The sequence below is a fragment of the Xiphias gladius genome, chromosome 9 (assembly GCF_016859285.1).
Source record: "Xiphias gladius isolate SHS-SW01 ecotype Sanya breed wild chromosome 9, ASM1685928v1, whole genome shotgun sequence".
Classification (NCBI taxonomy): Eukaryota; Metazoa; Chordata; class Actinopteri; order Istiophoriformes; family Xiphiidae; genus Xiphias; species Xiphias gladius.
The window spans coordinates 14413487-14431990 of record NC_053408.1 but is presented as its reverse complement, the minus strand read 5'-3'; the positions used below and the strand labels follow the sequence as shown (position 1 = coordinate 14431990).

General features: G+C 38.7%; 1 protein-coding gene and 1 long non-coding RNA gene across 4 annotated transcripts; one reads left to right on the top strand and one right to left on the bottom strand.

The window, feature by feature from the left end:
• Window positions 1-128: 128 nt before the first annotated feature.
• LOC120793899 lies at window positions 129-18283 on the top strand. Of its 3 annotated transcripts, XR_005708066.1 has the most exons (5): window positions 129-363; window positions 502-625; window positions 759-969; window positions 17624-17728; window positions 18034-18283. It is a non-coding gene; the product is annotated as an uncharacterized LOC120793899 (long non-coding RNA). The 3 variants fall into 3 exon arrangements; XR_005708064.1 differs by lacking the exon at window positions 18034-18283 and having other exon boundaries at window positions 17624-18025; XR_005708065.1 differs by lacking the exons at window positions 502-625; window positions 18034-18283 and having other exon boundaries at window positions 17624-18025.
• kcnj12a (potassium inwardly rectifying channel subfamily J member 12a) lies at window positions 10412-11716 on the bottom strand. The gene has a single exon (XM_040134329.1). It carries the CDS (start codon window positions 11711-11713, stop codon window positions 10412-10414), a length of 1302 nt encoding a protein of 433 aa, XP_039990263.1. The 5' UTR covers window positions 11714-11716.
• Window positions 18284-18504: the final 221 nt, after the last annotated feature.

Below are 18504 nucleotides of genomic sequence, written 5' to 3'. Positions count from 1 at the left end.
GGGGGGGGCAACTGCTCAACGCTCAACGGCAGAGTGATGACTCAAAAGTATCACAAGATGGCGCACTTTAAAAAGGTAAGACTCAAAGCTCGCCAGATCATGAAAAGTAAGGGAGGAAGAAACTAAAACTTTTCCCGCATTGAAACCAGTGGTTTAACACAAAACACCATTCTAACCGGAGAAATACTTACATATTACTTACTGTCAAGCCTGGCACCTGTAGAGCTCGACTGTCATTTAAGGTTAATTAACACTAGGGAGTTCATTTTGCTGAGAAAACGCATTGCAACAGCTACCCAGCTGGCTCACTACAGACTACAAATATTATGGTGTCAAATCTTATTGTCTGGTAAAGTTGATTACGTGAGTTATTTCAATTTTTTTGTTGCAGTGGCAACAGCGAAATGCTTTGTTGTCTTATGTAACAGCTCTGTTCAGTTGTGTGATTCACTGCCTCACTGCAGTTTCTTTGTTGTGTGTTATTTCATTATTTTTCAACAGGTTCCTTTTTGTCTATTGTGTCACACCTGAGAGGTGGAAAGAAAAGCCGAATATTTGTCTTGAAAACATTCAAGATCCTTGCTATAAAAGACAATCAATTAGAAGCATAACTTAATACGTGAGAGTAAGTCCAATGCAGAGCTTAGGAATGGTTCCTTTATTGAGAGGTTAAAAAAACTGTAGAATATTACTGTGAAAATTAACCTGGTCATTCACAACATGGTCTGTACTGTCTCATTTTTCACTTCTGCATCCAGTTCTTCATCAAGTTAAAAGGGATACTGTTTTCCAGTCCAAAACCACCCAACTACCGCTGCGAGTGATGTCCCGTATTGAGTCTGCAGCAACAAAGACCCTCTTTTCTGCACTGGCACTGGAGACGTCGTCCTGGCTAGTGCAAGGTCTGTGTCCTGGGACGGAGCATTGCCAGCCAGCAAGACATGATTCATGTGTCCTGGCATGGTCTAGGTAGGCTGGGGTTGGAGGGGGGATTGGTGTGTGAGGTGTGTGTGTGTGTGTGTGTGTGTGTGTGTGTGTGTGTGTGTGTGTGTGTGTGTGTGTGTGTGTGTGTGGAAGGGTATCTGGTGAGAAGGATCCGATCCCTGTTGCTTTCTTCTGAGAGGTGCATTAGAGAAGGGTGCTGACAGATTTGAGTCTACCCCTGGGGAGACCAGAGAGACTGTAGTTGCAGCTCTGTGCCTGTTCTCATGACTTCACTGCTGGGACAGACCCAGTTTTGATGACTCTCGTTTTTCTTCTTTGTGACTGTGCGATTTGCATAAGTTTGAAGCTGTTGACTTATCTCAGTATAATGGAACTCATTGGCATTTGGTTTGCTGTACTCAAAGTCCCCCAAAATTACTTCAATGTGAATACTTTAATTAAATCCTATTTTTTGCCGAAGTGTTTACCCATCAGTTGTCTGACTTTGTCCAGACGGAAGACACTGTTCAGAACATGTTCTGAGGATTTTCATGATTATTATTTTAAAGTAAATGTATATCAGTTTCTCGCATTTTATTTTACAGGCATTTTGAACACCACAAAATACCTCTGAGCCCCATTGTACTGGGCTGAACAACAGCTGCTATCTTCAAATCCAGTAGGGCAAATTGGTAACTAAGGCATAAAACATACTGTATAGATTGCACAGAGAGGCAGAAGAGGATATTCAAAACCTCTATGAAATAATATAAGTGAATAGAACTAATATTTCATGGCTTGTGCCCCTGAGCTGTTGTCGAACTGTGCATCTGTAACAGCAAGGCTATTTTGTTTTTTCTACACAACATCATTGTGTTCCTCTTCCTTTATCTCTTTATCTAAAACACACTGAGGGCCTTTGGGCACACAGAGGTAATTATCAAGGGTTGAGAGCCAGGAAATGAGAGCGGCCCCTTCATGTCCCCTCAGGTTGTCCATTCATGTTGTTCATGAATCAGGATAGACTAGAGGCACCTACTGTAACTGAGAGAAGATAAGGCACATAATGTGTTGCCATGCTTACTGCTGCACACTGCCCCTTTCCCCCAGAGGAGGGCGCAGTCAGAGGTGGAGCCGCTAATTATTAAAATAATAGAGGGGAACAAACAGTAACATGAGAGATATAAACATTTGGTTGCAAACATCTCATGTCAAAGCTATAGTGAGCAACCTTGATTGCAAGAAATGTCAACTGTACTGTATGTGGAGGATTTCAGAAGTTTGGACTCGGTGACCTCCAGTGGTAATATTGAAAAAAATACTGACAGACAGCAATGCACACCTGAAGGCAACACATATGGTCCTCCAGTATTTTAATAGTGGAAGCGCAAGGGCCAGTGCAAAGCTCTATATATAACTTCTGATATCTGGTATATCTTATACCTGGTTTAATCCATTTTATCAGTTGTGTTTACAATTTTCAAGAAACTATAGAACATTTGGTCACCCACACAGGTGTTTTCAATTATTGTGCTCGATTAGACCTGTTTTCAAGACTCCCGCACAGACTGTGCTTGGTAGACCTTTTTCACAATAGACAGGAAAAGTTCAGGTGGAACCACAAACAATAACAATTGCCCTGTTCCATTAAGTGTCCCACAAAGCCTATTCAGTGAGCCAGCACTTACTATATCTAGCCCTGGAACTAGCTCCCCTAAGTTGAATGCAGCCATCATTAATGTTATTAATTACACCTGTGGTTTTCCTGCTTTGACATATCAAAATGTCCGACACAGAGTGTGGTGACATATTGTACAGAGGCCAAATTAGCCAAGGGAAGACACCTGTGTGGGTGTGCCAGGCCTTCAGCAAGTTTACTGTTAGTTTACTGATGTTACTGATAGCCGAGATGTGTACCTAATTAGGACAGCTCTCAAAACTCAGTCATCAGTCCTTCTGATATGGTTTTAGCTCTGTCATTTGTAATTGACTGATTCTCATGTGCAGGATGAGACAATGACAGTCTATAACAGGCTTTTCGATGACCAAGACGAAAGGCCATTTTCAAAATGCAGACATTTTGACTTGTCATAGAAGGAAGAGCACAGGTGTTACTAATGACATTAATGACGGCTCTTTTCTGTTCAAGTGTCTTCTAAAGGATGTAAACATCTTCTCTTAAAAAAAGACACATATATAGTATTTACCTAAGCGAGTGATAGGATGATGTCATCAACCGAGGGTACCCCCCTGTGTTTTTAAAATCCTGTGCACATTTGCAGTCTTTTGATATGTACTTGGGCACTGTTGACAGACTAATGGGCAACACCAGTGGGCTCTTGGCTTATTACACAAGACGACAAGCGTGGGCAGTAGGACAGGGCTGTCGTGTCTCTTCCATTGTGGCAACAGACTACACAACATGTCTCAGTCATTGGCTAAATTCCCATCACACTTGAGGACCTCAGAAGGATCACTTAATACTTTGTATCAACTCAGCAGCACTTTCATTTGCATTTTTCTAACTCAGCATTCTGTTGTGAAGCGTGTCTTTAAAATACAGAGAGTCAGTATCTCTTTATAGAATAACTTAATTAATGCTTCAGTGTGTACCAATCATTGATCTCCTTATACAGAAATATGTATCACTCACTCGTTGATTCACTGTGTTAATTCTGGATTCTATAAATACTATCATTCTTGAAATTTCTGCACTAGTCTTTGCTTTCTTGCACCATTTGTTATATACATTTTATAACAATGGAGTTCATAATCTGATTACTTTATCTACATCTGGTGACCTATTAAAATATTCACTTTGCACATAGATGATCATTAGTCTGCATATAAAAGTTCAGAGTTACTTGCATTGTGTGAGATAGATTTACATTAATTTGTATTAATTTATTTGATTTAAATTGAATTGAACTCAGATTCATACTATATTGTCCATTTGTAACACAATGGCTTATAAATTAATGTATATAAATTCCTTTGTAGTAGATAATATTCTCAAGGCAGAAAAGGCGTAGTTATAACAACATAGACCTCAGGCCTTCAGAAAGTATCTTTGATTGAGTGATACTATCACAGGAACCAACAGGGAGTACTTTTAGCGATGAAAGTGTTGGCCACAGAGCCACATGCGGCTTGACACTGAAGGTCTTTATATAGCCCCTTCAACATGATTTCCCCTCATTTTTGGCTGGCAGAGAGCCTGACAAAAGCCACTTCCTCGCATCCTTTCACATCCTTTAACTATCTCCAGAAGTCTTTAGTAGGTGAAAGAGTTTTTGTTTCATATCATGTGAGCAAATGTGTGAGTCCAGGCCTCAGCTGGCTTAATCAACTGTTCCCTGGACCTTCCCAAGGGATCCTGGCAGTCAACTTTACTGTTGTGTAATTTAGACAAATAATAACGAAGATGTAAGAAAAAAGCATCACAATTGTCTATCTATCTATCTATCTATCTATCTATCTATCTATCTATCTTTCTATCTTTCTATCTTTCTATCTTTCTATCTGTCTGTATAAAACCGAGTTACAGTATCCATAATTGGTAGTGTTGGTCTTTGTTGAGATTGTGTCTGGTTTGTTTCCCAGCTGCATGCTTTTTTGTTTTGTTTTGTTTTGTTTTTTTATTTTTTGGCCAGTGGGTTACATGGCAACAGCCTCCATATGGTAATTAATAGGTTTTATTTGCAGGAGATGCGAGTGTGAAGGGAGAGGTTGGTGCACCAGTGGCATTCATAGCTCTATACATACAAACAACTGCTAACAAACCATTATTGAATTGTACGATTTTCTGCACGAGGGGTTGGTAGAAATAGCCAATATACAGAATATGGAAAAAGGTCATTTTCAGGATTTTTGCTTTACATTTTTGCATACTGTATTGGCAAAATCTATCAACAAAAAGCATCTGTAACAGCTTTGCATCTTAGAGCCCCGACCCAAGATGATAAAATTCAATTATTACAAAACACTGGACATGGATACATGGAGGCCAAAAAAATTCTTAGCTCAAGAATACCATGGGATTCTACCTGCTGAGAACTACTTAAGTAACTGAAGTCATAGTAAACCCATCCCGATAGGCTATATACTCATCCCATCTGTATTGCATGTGTTTGGGATTATAGCAACCATCTCACTTGCAGGGCAGTTTATCCTGACATGCCCTTAATTATCCAGGACCCCATGGTGTCTAATCCTACTATGACAGTACACCAGTTTGACATCACAGCTATCAAAAGATGGCTCACTTTCAGAGTCAAGTCAGATTCTGAGTTTTACAACTCCTGTTACACTGATGAAAAATCTATAATGCTTTCATGCATTAGGCGCTCATTAACACTGTCCACCACTAATCCTGAAAGCCTCACTTCTACTCTATGTGTATGTTACCAAGCCACACAAAGCCTCACACACCCTGGCCAGGCTATGTTACATAATCAAACTTGGCAAAGCTTCCAGCATAGCCTCTGTGATCCCAGTGTCAGTTAGTGCTGCGACCCAACGCCTGAGCTCAGCACAACCAGTGGCCAGCATGTTAATCCTACATCTGTCACTCACTGTGGGTGATTTAATCACCCAAACCTGAATTATTTAGAAAGAACTGATGGCCACAGATCTCATGCAAAGAGTTTAGGATTATTCATCATCAGTCAAAAATTTGTTCAGTGGTGCTGATGACGGCGTTGACTAGCAAGCTCTTTCAACTCTTTACTCTAAGGTGGTCCTGTGTCATCATGGATTTTTCATGTCATGGCTATATTTTTAATTTAATTTAGTTTTAGTCATCATTGCATTGCATGTTATATGCAATGTGTCATTCTTAACAACAATATTGATGAAATCCTTACTTTTCTCATTTGAATGAAGATGTTGTTAACCACGCAGGCAGCAGGAGTGTGATTGTTATGCAAAACACCGTTAAGAGCATTATTTTAATCCTAAATTATATTATAGTTGAAAACCAAATTTAAGCGACCCATATCAAAACTTGTTGTTTCAGTAATACGTTTATGTTAAAAAGCAGATATCAGCTGATATATCATTCAGATTTATACATCATAATTGTCAAATTTCAAATACCATTGTCAGTACAGGCCTAAAATATCCAGTATTGTTTAGGCTCTAATGAACAGCGTAAGACCTTAAACTTACAAGAAATCCTAATGTGCAGTTACTATACTATAGGCCTTTTTCACAGCAGACATTTGACTTGTCATAGTTTGAAGCACACAGATGTTACTAATAACATTAACGATGGCTCCATTCTGTTCAAGTGTCTCAGTAAGCCATGAGGGTATGACAGGGAGCCAACATACACAATACCAGGACCCTGAAACTGAAGGAGCTAATGGAATTCATTATTAATCTCAATCTTTTATTACTGAGACATGTTTAAATGTCTTCTTTGAAAAAAGGCCCACAGTGAAATTTAATACGTAAAAACAGTACGGTTTTCCCAGTTCTGAGGTAATAGGGTAATAATTATCTCTCATGTGTTGTTACCCCATTGATCTGACAAAGTCAGCTGCAGGCCTCTTGCCTAGTTCAGCGGGGCCAAAAGGCCCCTGGCCCTGCTGGTTGTTTGTGAGTCACAGTGATTAATTGATGAGCCTTCTTGAACAATTGGCCCAAGACCAAGGAGTTATCTGACTGTGGTGACATGAATCTTGATCTCTCATCTCAAACCACCCCTCATGGTGATGTATTACCTCATATACCACTTCATCCATTGATTAGTCAAGCTTGAAGATATCCGCGGTTTGTATTGGATTTTACATTTCAATACAGCCCAGACTTGTGGACCACTTTCAACAAAAGAGATAAACCCATCTTTTTTCACATTTAGTTTTTAATTGAATAATTTAAATGACTTTGAATTAAACTCAAAAGCCCAGTAGACATTTTGATGGACATAGGAAGACTTCTACAGAGGTCAAAGGTTTTTCCAATCATCCCTTTAAGAGAAATACCTGTATAATCATGAGCATCTGTGCTGAAATGAAACGACAGAAATTAAATCATTGAAAACTGAGACAAGAATCAAAGTGTTGCCTCTCGATAGTGATTTCATTGTGTTACCCTGATAAAAACAGTTAAATATTGTTTGCTATACTCTATCAAAAAGAACTTTGTATAAAAATAAGCAGGTTTCTTCAGCCTGGATGCTCCCTATTATAATTTTTGTAATGTTACTATGCTTTTTACACTATAAACCTATTTATCTAAAACTTTTTTGTGTTTTTTTTTAAGGGCTCAGGTGGGCAACATCAAAGCTAAAACAATCTCTGAAAATAATTATTCAGTAGAAATGATTGAACTATTCATTTCAGTGATGCAGCATAGAAGCTGTTGACGCTTCACCTTTTTTTTTACCACTGAAATTTTGTGAGTAGGTGCAGAAGCTTCACACGTCAGTGTATAGAACCTTCCCAGAAGGCAATGAGCATAATACATGTTTAGGGTTGGGTAAAGAACGTTTCACTTATTAGCCAAAAAATGCTCTTCATATTTTACTACATCCTACAATCTTCTAAAAAAGCAACATACAACCCAGAAATATAATAGAGTCAAGCAGACCGCTAGAGTTAAATGACTATTAGGAAAATATTAGTCATTGTGACCAACATAACAACCATTTTATGGTTCTCCTCTTTGTTTTCATATCCTGTAGATTTCCATCTTTACACATATGTAATCACTTATGTGTGAGAGTTAACTAACATTGTTTCACAGGGACATGACATCCACGTTTTAGTGAGGTAATAGATAAACTGGACTTGATAAATAGTATTTTGTGACACAACAAAAACATGTTGAGGTTTGAATGATAAATTTTGACTAGGCATCTAGAATAAGGGATCATTTTAAAATGCTATTGTTCATGCCAAAGAAAAAAACTTGTCATGCATCATAATTTAGTCTCTTAAAGTACAGTAAATAGTTCGAGCAAATGATTGAATCTATAACTACAACTTAAATTTTTAGTTGATTTGGTCTTGACTTTTGATTGAACAGGGATTTACTTTAATTAACAAATATAATTTATTAGGAACAACTTAAATTTGTAAATAGACCATTTGCAAACTGGAGATTCAAACAACTTTCTGAATATGACTAACCATTTTTCAAGATCAGTCCAACTGTTTTTGGAACCTTGCGAACAATCACTTCAAAACTTAAGTCTGAGCTACACTCCATTACTTTGGTATCAAATCTGACTTTAACAAATGCATAAAGAAATCATATGTATACAAGTACAATAAAAACTAAAAAATGTAGGGTAATTCTCCTGACACCATTCCTTTCACCTGTTATCTGTGAATCAAGAATTATAAATATGCACGTTCAGTGTATAACAATGGACTCATAAAGAATACGCTTATGAAAATTATTCCGAAAGGTGTGCTTCAGTGTTTATTGCTTCCATTCGGACCTTGGTCCAGTGTCTTAACTTGCCGTACTAGCATATTGCTAAGATGCATTTAGCTGTCTACAGTGTGTGATGTTTGTAAATACCAGAGGAATCAATAAGAGGAGGGAAAAAGGAAGAATCTACTTTCTCTTTGTTGTACTGTTGCTCATGCATATGTTTGGACAGCAAGCAGTGATAACAGGTTTTTAGCCAAACTCAGTCTTGCACACATTCATTTTACTTGTTAAAGAATACATATGTCAAATAATGATTAAATAATATTTTGTACTGTCATTAGTCTAAAATTTGGAACAGACATTGATTCTGTTTAATAATAATATAAGGATCAGTTAAATTAAACCACTGTTGATGTAGAATGAATAGAAATGTAGGCCCAGATATTGTAAATTGGCTAATATATTTAGACAATACTAACCTTATTAGGATAACAGAAAGTGTTGTAGACACATTTGCCCTTATAATGCTTGTTCGTTTTAGAATGGATGCTTGTTAGGTGTTTAGAAACAACTTTACATTTCAAATTTAGCTTGACCATAGGTCAACTCTCTGGCATCAGGAAAAATTCTCATTCTTGCATTCTACCTGTGCATATTTAAAAAATTTTAGACATAATGTGAGATTTTGAAATATATTTAATTTAACCCTTGTCAAATGGATTTGATAAACATAACAGCTACTATTAGTAATTGAGTCTATGCAATTTTTTTTTTTATTTCAGGCTGTTTTTCTAAGCATTAGGCATTGACTAAAGCAATGTCATTACATCACTTCATCTCACTCAGAACTCAATAGGATTTCTGTCCCCTGATGCAGTTAACAATATGCATAGATTCATTTTTAAAGACAACAAAAACACATTAAGTGTGATCAATTTTTGCCAGTTTGTTACAGATTAATTTCCATATGGAATGGGAATAGACTTGTTCATGACTGCCAACATAAAGGTTTTAGTTTAACTTAGTTTATTAGATAATTTTTCAAGTTTTGAAAGTAAAGGTAGATTTTAAGGTGCATTTTTCAGTGGGGTTACAAAGTACAAATTGCTATTATTCATTTTGTTATTCATTTATTAATTTGATCCGTGTAGACCTGAATATTGCAACCTGTATTTTGCAAAAATGAAATTTTGTGAAACTACAAAATGTTTATTAAAGTTGGTTGTCCACTATTTGTGCTTTAGTTTTGTTTTACCTGACTAATTAGCAATGTTTGTAGGCCAGTGCAGCCAAATCATAATGTTGGCTGTGTGTAAGATGTTTCTGTTTTTAAGAGAAGATTAAAACATGAGGCAGTAAGAGATTATATAAATAGTGTTTCTCTATACAGTTTTATTTCTGTTCAACATATTCCTTTATGTTCTTCATAGTGCATTTAATTTTGCCTAATCTCCCTATGTTGGTAGATTTTGGGATGACACCATTACCAAAATAAAGGTGTTGAATTATATTGTTCCCAGTGGCTCACGGTCAGATGTTTTATTACGGCTCATTGCATCTGAATGCTACAGTGCATGAATTTTCAATGTGTCACTGAACGCAGGTCCAGCAATTTACATCAATGCAAGGAGAGCTTAAGAAAAGCCTTGTAACACTGTTATTTATGCCCAAGAACAAGTTGAAATAGCAACTTCTATTTTTTAGAGGTGCTTGTGGAAACTTATACTGCACACAAAACATAACTTACCTAAGCAATGTATTTACACCTAAAATTTGATTACAAGGTTTTGTCATTATAGTTTTTGATGCGCTATCATTGAACACTCTTAACTCAAAATGACCATGTGAAAAAAGATTCAAGTTTCCATGAAGGAAGAAGGTCTTTCTCTAGCCTTTTCCTTGATTGTAGACATTCCTTACCACAATTCCTAAGCTGTGTACTCTTGCTTTCCCCCGTTCCCTCCAGTTAAGTCCCTTTTATTTTTGTCCTATTTCTTTTCCAATCTTTCACAGTAGTCAGCTTTTCCTATGGCACTTTGCATTGTTCTGCATTATTACCCTTGGATAAAGTTATAGTTGACCCTGGGTCATTGGGTAGAGGTCATATTTCTGACTCTCTACGATATGACCTTTGATCCAGTGCCCTGGTGGCCTGTAAGCGTTCAAACTCATGTCGGCTGTTCCGGTCTGGACTGAGGTTCGCCAGTGCCCTGCTCCCACCACCTATATCCTCCTCCTCATCATCGCGGTTTAGGAAGGCCAGCTCGTTTTCATAGCAGAAGGAGTTAGAGCTGGGGACTAGGAACTTGTTCTCCACCATGTCCTTGGCACTGCAGCGGGGGGTGGACGGCACCTCGTAGGTTTTATGAAAGTGAGAGTAATCCACCTTGTACAAATTCTTCTCCTCAAATAAGACTGGCTCAAACCGGTGACCCCAGAGGATCTCAGAGGCCAAGTAGGAGCTACGAGCCTGCGTGGTCATGGCGGTTGCTTCAACCATCCCCTCCAAGATTACGACAATCTCAAAGTCTGCTGTCTCCAAGTCCTGTTTGCTGATCCCAAAAAGGGGGCTCTCCTCATCTATCTCATGGAGAATTGTGATGGGTGAAACCAAGAAAATCCTGTCCAAGCCTTTATCAAAGCCCACATTAATGTCTATCTGGTCTAGAGGAATATATTCCCCCTCATCGGTGATCCGAGGTTTGATGAGCTGTGCCCTGACATGGGCCTCTACAATGTGGCTCTTGCGAAGATTCCCTACCCTCCACATGAGGCACAGCTTTCCATCCCGCATGGCAATGACAGCATTGTGGCTAAACAACAGTGTTTGTGCTCGCTTCTTAGGCCTCGCCATCTTGGCCATGATGGCGCCAATCATGAAGCAGTCAATGATGCAGCCCACTATGGACTGGAAGACCACCATAAAGACAGCCACTGGGCACTCCTCAGTCACACAGCGGTAGCCATAACCTATGGTAGACTGTGTTTCAATGGAGAATAGAAAGGCAGCCACAAATCCATTTACTTGTAGGACACATGGAGTGAAGTTGTCATCTCCGGCTGGGTTATCCAGATCACCATGCAGCAAAGCAATGACCCAAAAGGCTAAGCCGAAGGCCAGCCAGGAGACAACAAACACAAGGGTGAAGACTACCAGCATCCATCGCCAACGAATATCAACGCATGTGGTGAAGATATCAGCCATGTAACGTTGTGACTTGTCGTCCATATTGGCAAACTGCACATTGCACTGGCCATTCTTTTTGACGAAGCGGTTGCGGCATTTGCGGCGTGTGTGGATCTTGCCATTGCCAAAGCCGTTCATGCCATGCATGGTAGTGAGGCGGAGGCCCTCTTCCTCAGATGACACAATGCTGTAGCGGTTGATCCTTCCCACACTCATGCTCCCGGCGTCGCCTCCAGCTGCAGGGTCAGAGCAGAAGGGCAGGCCTGGAGTCCCAGTGTGTGATCGTGGCCCCTCACAGCTTGATTACTGGCTAAGCTGCATTTTAGTGAGTCATAGACAGGTGGCTGGGTGGGAGCCTTGTGCTTTAATCCAATCCCTGTAGAGTGTTTCAGGAGAAGAGAACAATGTGAGTGTCTTTCTGTGACATAATGGTCAAATCACACCATACCTGTGTATGAAACATCACCAAAAAGCCAACCGTAAAAGCTTTTAACTAAGGAAAAGTAAAACTTTTTTCAAAGGCAAACCATTGTTACATAAGTAACACTTACACAAAAATTTTTGCTTCTGGCCCAAAAAGAAGGCTACTGATATTAATAGGTTATTACACTGAATGGAACTGTCTGTGTTTTAGAGCCCAAATGATCGACTCAGTATCATCACTAACAGTTTTTTTTACACATTCTTGTCATATGAATAAAAAAATATATTTTTGGCCAAATGTATGAGATAAACCTGCACCAGATTAAGTAGATTTACTGACATCTATTTTTCAACAGTTTCTCTCACACTTTTGGCTGAGTAAGTGAGAGCTGGCCTCACAGCAGATCCACTTCTGTCACATGAAATTTCCTGTGCTTTTCTCTTTCAAATTATAAAGAAGGTTGGCAATGGGGACAAACTAAGTCATCATCTACTAGATGTTTATTATTATGTGATGAAAAAAATGACCAAAGTTAGAGTCACTGCTTGTATCTGGTTAGGTGATTTATAAAATGGGGAAGCCTGTCATTTTTTAAGCCTACTAGAGATAGGGAAAGCTATTACGATAGTTTTCAGCACATCTTGGTGGTATTTATAGTTTATCAGCAGCATGCCATGCAGGCATCACACATCCAACAGACAAGCTGTGCTCCTGTATCTGTTCTTTTGGGGCATAAGTTTGCCATAGTCCTTTCAGTACAATACTTTTGTTAGGGGAGTAGAGGGGGTTGTGTGTGTGTGTGTTTAAACTCCTAAGGGAACTGTATGTGTGGCGCTGATTGCATGGAAATGCATTTCCAGATGCTGCGTACAGGGATGGAGAGAGATAGACTCTATTTATTTGAACCCATTCTGTACAGTTTTGCAGTACTACAAATCATGTTGTGAAGATGCAGTAAATTTATAGCACATTCCCATGGTGCTCCATTAAAAGTAGGTAGTAGATTTCTCCCCTGTGCAATGCCATGACATATTCATTGTAATTACATCGTGGGACTTAAGCTTATATTACCAGTTTAGACATACAGCACTCTTGACAACATAAAGCACATACTCATAGTATATGTGTCAAAATATTATCTGCAATATGTCAGTACAGCTGTCAAATGATTGTCTCGGTCAGGCAGCAGATAACCTGGCTACTACGCTGGATGTTAAGCCTTAGGGTCAAGGAGTTTTACTCATGGGAGCTGGACCGAGGCCCCTCTGGATGCAGACAGCTTTTATCGCCTGGCCACATCCATTCTGTGTCTGGCTGCCTGATTTGGGCCCTGAAGACTTGAAAGATCACTCATGTGTGCTCCGAAATCCCAGGTGACCTGCAGTCTGCCACATACTCACTAATTTCTCCCGAACTCACATGCTTTCAGGTGGAAGTTCTCCTGATCTGGAGCCAGATTACCTCACGCACAATCTTAAATTTATCACTTAGGGGTCAGACACATATCTGTATCAAGAATTCATACTGTAGCGAAATGTTATCTTATATTTTTATACTTGCAAATGGTCTTTTTGCCTTTTGACAATATCGCATGACATTCCCAAAAGAGCACAGCTGTTAATGCTAAAAATAGTGTTCCTAGCACTCCTTTCAGCTATGTAAATCTGTAAGTATGTAACTCAAACTATAGTGTCTAATCCTTTCTAATTGTATCTTGATTTTTACACAGACAGTTATATTAAGCAGGTTTGTGTTCCTCATCCATGTAGTGGCAGGTGGGCTTTGCTGTTTGACATGGTTAACACACTGGCAGTGTTATATAATTGAGATGAATCCTGAACCTGAACATTGTTTCAGCATTTCACATTATACATCTTTGTCTCCACACTACACACATGACCTGAGCAGCTCACATGGTGCACAGGCTCCATATCATTCTGTAGTCATTGGTGTCAGGTGTTGAGCGAATTGGTCAAATGAAAGTAAAAACCCTCTTGTCTCCTTGGAGTAATTTGAGAAGTGCCTTAGAGTTTCATCAGAAAGCTTTTTCTGTAGCTACATGGGAATCTCTGTAAATCAGATTGTCCCTCTGATAGCTTGGGCATGTAAGGTTTTTGTCTACATGGTTCTTAAAGATTAATCTTTGTCACTAGCTCTTTGACTTGGATTTGACATTAATCTTTACCCTGCCATGACAGCTGAATAAATCTTAATTGCCTTAATTCAAATAAACTAGAAGTTAAGAGGAAATCAGTAGTTCTTTAGCCATATTAATTACACGTAGAGTATATTCACATGTAATTGAAAATCTGGTCATAAGGACAAACAGATAAGCATTTTTTCACAGGAATGAACAAAAGGAAAACAGCTAAATATGAGTTTACTGCAGCTGTTAAAGGTGTGTAGATATACTGTAATTAGTCCTTATACTAAGAGACGTGTCAATCAGTCTGGAAGTGATAGTACGTTCCAGTCCCGTATTTTGAATTTTGGTTGACCTTTTTGTTTATATTGAGATAACGGATTGTGCCTTTAATACTGGTTAGTAATTCCTAGAGCACTGCAGCACAACTATGCAAATCTTGTACTACAAGCAGCATGAAATGACAGCTCAAAGTGAGGCCATTAGTAGTGTATTGTTGTGAAAACACTTGGAGTTTAGAATACATCTATAACCAAAGAACATGCATCGTTGATTCATAAGGTGGAAAATGGAGTAGTTTGCACTACAGCCAATCATTTCTTGAATAACCTTTTGTGACCTAGTCGGCTGTGTGTCTTCTTGGGGAGTTGCGAGGAGCAGCTAGGGGAGATGATAAGCTTGCAGGTGATTAGAATGAATAGAATGAATAATTGGATGTGCAAAACAATGGAGGGGAATGGGAGGAGCAATGAGGTGGAGTGGGAGAGGGTACTTCATCTCAAAACAAGGCATTCTGGAAACTGAGCTCAACCACTATGATCCCGGCCCACCTCCCAAGGCCATTGTGAAGGAAGAGTTGAGGCTCAGGTGTCATGTATTTTCCTATAGCTCACCATGCGGAACTCATCTTGTCTCAAGTGACCTACAGGTATTTTCCTATAGAAAGTAACACTACTTCACCATGCAGAGATGCTGTCCGATTGGCAGAATGTTATACAAACTAGTTCACAGCTTTTTTTATTTCTTGTTTTCAAATGTAATGCAATAATTGGTGATACTTTGTTATCTGAAATGCTGCTAGACAAAGAGAGTATAAATTAGCACCAGACAGTAACCAACCCTGGAGGCTGTTAGTCTCTGTATGTAGGCCATCCCCTGTGCTGAGATGCCATCACATGTGGTTGTTGAGAAGGTAGTAGAGCGAAGGGTTCATAAAGAACTGAGTCACCTTCTCACACTGTTAGAACAGCTGGTATAATCTATGCAAGTAGAACAAAATCTGTAGTTTTTTTGCTTGCAGCACCTGTAGCTTTTCAACCATTCAAACACCTGGTTTTCATTGATTGATCATTCCCACATGTGAGCTTCTCACTGGGCTTTTTTGATCTTTATTTGTGCAGTTTTTTAATTACTTGTACCCATTCACAAAGGCTGAATCACCCATATTAAAACAGAACTCTGTAATTTCCAATTTTAAGTGACACCTGTTGGTCATAGCACACAAGCTTAGATTTATTACTTTTACTACAGTACTGCTAGATGTTACACATTAAGTCATACATTAAGTCATACAAGAAGATATATAAGCTGTAGTCCATGTGTTTGATATGATATTGTACCATTTTTTGTGAATGTGTTATATTTTGTTTTCCACTCAGTCCTACTACGTACTAAATATCCATTTGGGATAATAGAAGTGAATCAAACTGAACTAATCTGAGATGTAGAGCAGGATGAGGTCATTGAACTGTCAGGCAACACTGCATGATATTTGTTCTGTTCATCCTCTTTCTCTTTTGAACCCTCACAACAGTGATTTCTGTATACACTGATAGAAATGTGCAGTACCTGAAGCAGTACTTTATTCATTTATACCTGCCCATATCTGCCTTCCAGTATTATTATGCTAAATTAGATGCTACAGTTAGTTATGTGATAACACTTGCAAAAAATTAGGTACCTAAAAAGTGTGGATTTATTACCAAGGTTGTTTGTTGAATCTAAACTGGGAAGATGTAATGCAGAAATATGAGTGTTTGTTTACATTGTATGGATTTGTGATTCCGATAGTTACATTACTATCTAGGCCTTAAACTAATTTCTGTCATTAATAGGTCTGTCAAATCTAAAAAAGTGATGACAAATTCCCATTAAGGTTTACCATATATGAAAGTGATATCCTAAAATATGTTGGCTTATATTGTCTGACCTATGGGCAAAAAACCCACAGCTATTCAGTTTAAAATGATAAGAAACCTATAGAAAAGCAGCAACTCTCCACATTTTGGAAGCTGTGACCAGAAAATGTTTTGGTATTTTATTTTTGAAAAATTACTTTAATTATTTATCTATTATTAATTGTCAGTTGATTGTCAACAATTAAATTTCTGTTAACTGAATAATTGATTATTTGATCATTTCAGCCGTACAATTGTCACGCAATATGGTGCTTTTATATCTCTCTGCTTTACTGTCCTAGTGAACAAGCCATGATATTGATTCAGATAATGTAGAGATGAATACCATGTTATTGTACACTCAGATTTCATTGGCTTCAGGATTTAATTTTGTTTTCACTAATTACTTTTAATTGTTGTCTTTGGCTACTTTCTAGCTACATTTCAGCTTTTTTGTTTTAACCCTTTGGGAGCTGGGAGCCTGTCAATATCAGGCTGTGATATCGACAGGCAAGGCCTTCTTGGCCAGTTTAAAATCTAAGCTTAAGAGTTAAGGTGATCAACCCTATATGACAGCCTTAGCTCGGGAAAAATCATCATCAGTCGCAAAATATTACAGTTAACCGTATTCTACAGCTTTTCTGCTCTACAAAAGCTATATTCTGTGAATTTGTAATTATGTGATCAGTGACAGAGTTATTTACTTTTTTTTAATCTCTAAACTACGACACATTTGATCTAAAAAAGAAAAAGACAAATATGTTAAAGGGAGGACTTTAATTTGTGGTGTTTACATTCACATCAGACACAGTCAAGTAATTGTAGCATTTTTATATGTTTTCTCCCAGTTTTAGGGGACAACATGTGCTTCGACAAAAATATGAGCATAAATAAGGTGATATTAAAGTTTGGTTGCAAATCCTTTGCAATCAATCACTAGTTTAGTCTAATTTAGAATGTTTTTTATGTATATTAGATGTCTGATTGAATTCTAGTACAATGACAGTGAAAGTGCTCCACAGGGAATGCCTGAGAGTAGAAAATGTCATCTGCTGCCACTTTTATAACACTACAGACCAATGACATTTGACAAATATTGATGTGACAGTCAGGCTGCAAATTTGAGATGAAGTTTTCTGTCCTTCTCTTACCTTTATTTCTACCTGTCCTCCTCCAGGCTGCAGAAGTAAAAGATGGTATCTTCTCTCCCAGTGTCCCTGTTAACCAAACTGAGGCATTCTTTGCATCTGCCTCCGCAGCTGCTCTTTCTTTGTGTGTTACTCTAATACTGGAGAAAACCACTCCATCATCTTCAGCACAAGGCACAGACCCCCTTTGAATTTCTTCATCCTTGCTTGATCTCTTGTCTCTCTCTTTCTCAGGAGCTGTTGCGAGCGCAGACGAAATGCACTTGTGACCAGGCTGAATCACAGCAGAACCTTGGGTCAAGCTGCTCCTGCTCAGTCAGTGCTGGACGTGCAAAACAGGTGTGAAACGTTAAACGAGGACTATCCCAGTGAAAATTCAGGTTTTTGTATCTCCATCTTCTGAGGCAATTTCTTCAGCTGGTCTTCTGCTCATCCCTCACCTTTACTAACACGAAGTCTATCCTTCACATTTCCCATAAAACTGTACAATACTCCCTCACTGCTCATTAACTGAAAAGCTCTCTCTATCAATCTTTTGCAATTTGATCTAGTTCGACTGCTGTTCTCTCACTCTCTCTCTCTCTCTCCCTCTGACTATTTCTTGCTCGCTCTCTCCCTCCCCCCTCCCTCCTGTGGTGTCACAGAAGCTGCCATTTGCAGCCTCCCTCCTTCCCTCCCTCCCTCTCTCTTTTTTCTCCTCCCCTCCTCTCTTTCTCTCCCTCTTGTTGTCTTTCTCCCCTCCCTCCCACATCATTGCACTACCAGTTGACAGCAACTTGATGCACAAATGTATCATTGAGAAAACATGAGCAGACAATCCACCATTGTATTTGATCACATGTTAATCAAAAGTAAATTGAAGCAACATTATGAGGATGAAAGGCTTTCACATTGATTTCCCACATAAAATTAATAACCCAGAGTTTGCTGCCTTTTTGAGCTCATTTACTCTGCTTTTACTCTGAGATAAGTCTTGTTAACCTACCATTTAAACTCATAGAAAAGGGGTGATTCATTAAGGCTCTGCTATTAGAGTAGAAAAAAATCACCTAGTCTTTGCAGCATCAGGTGAGAATATTGACTGTTGCATGGCTGCAACATTACCAGGGAAAATC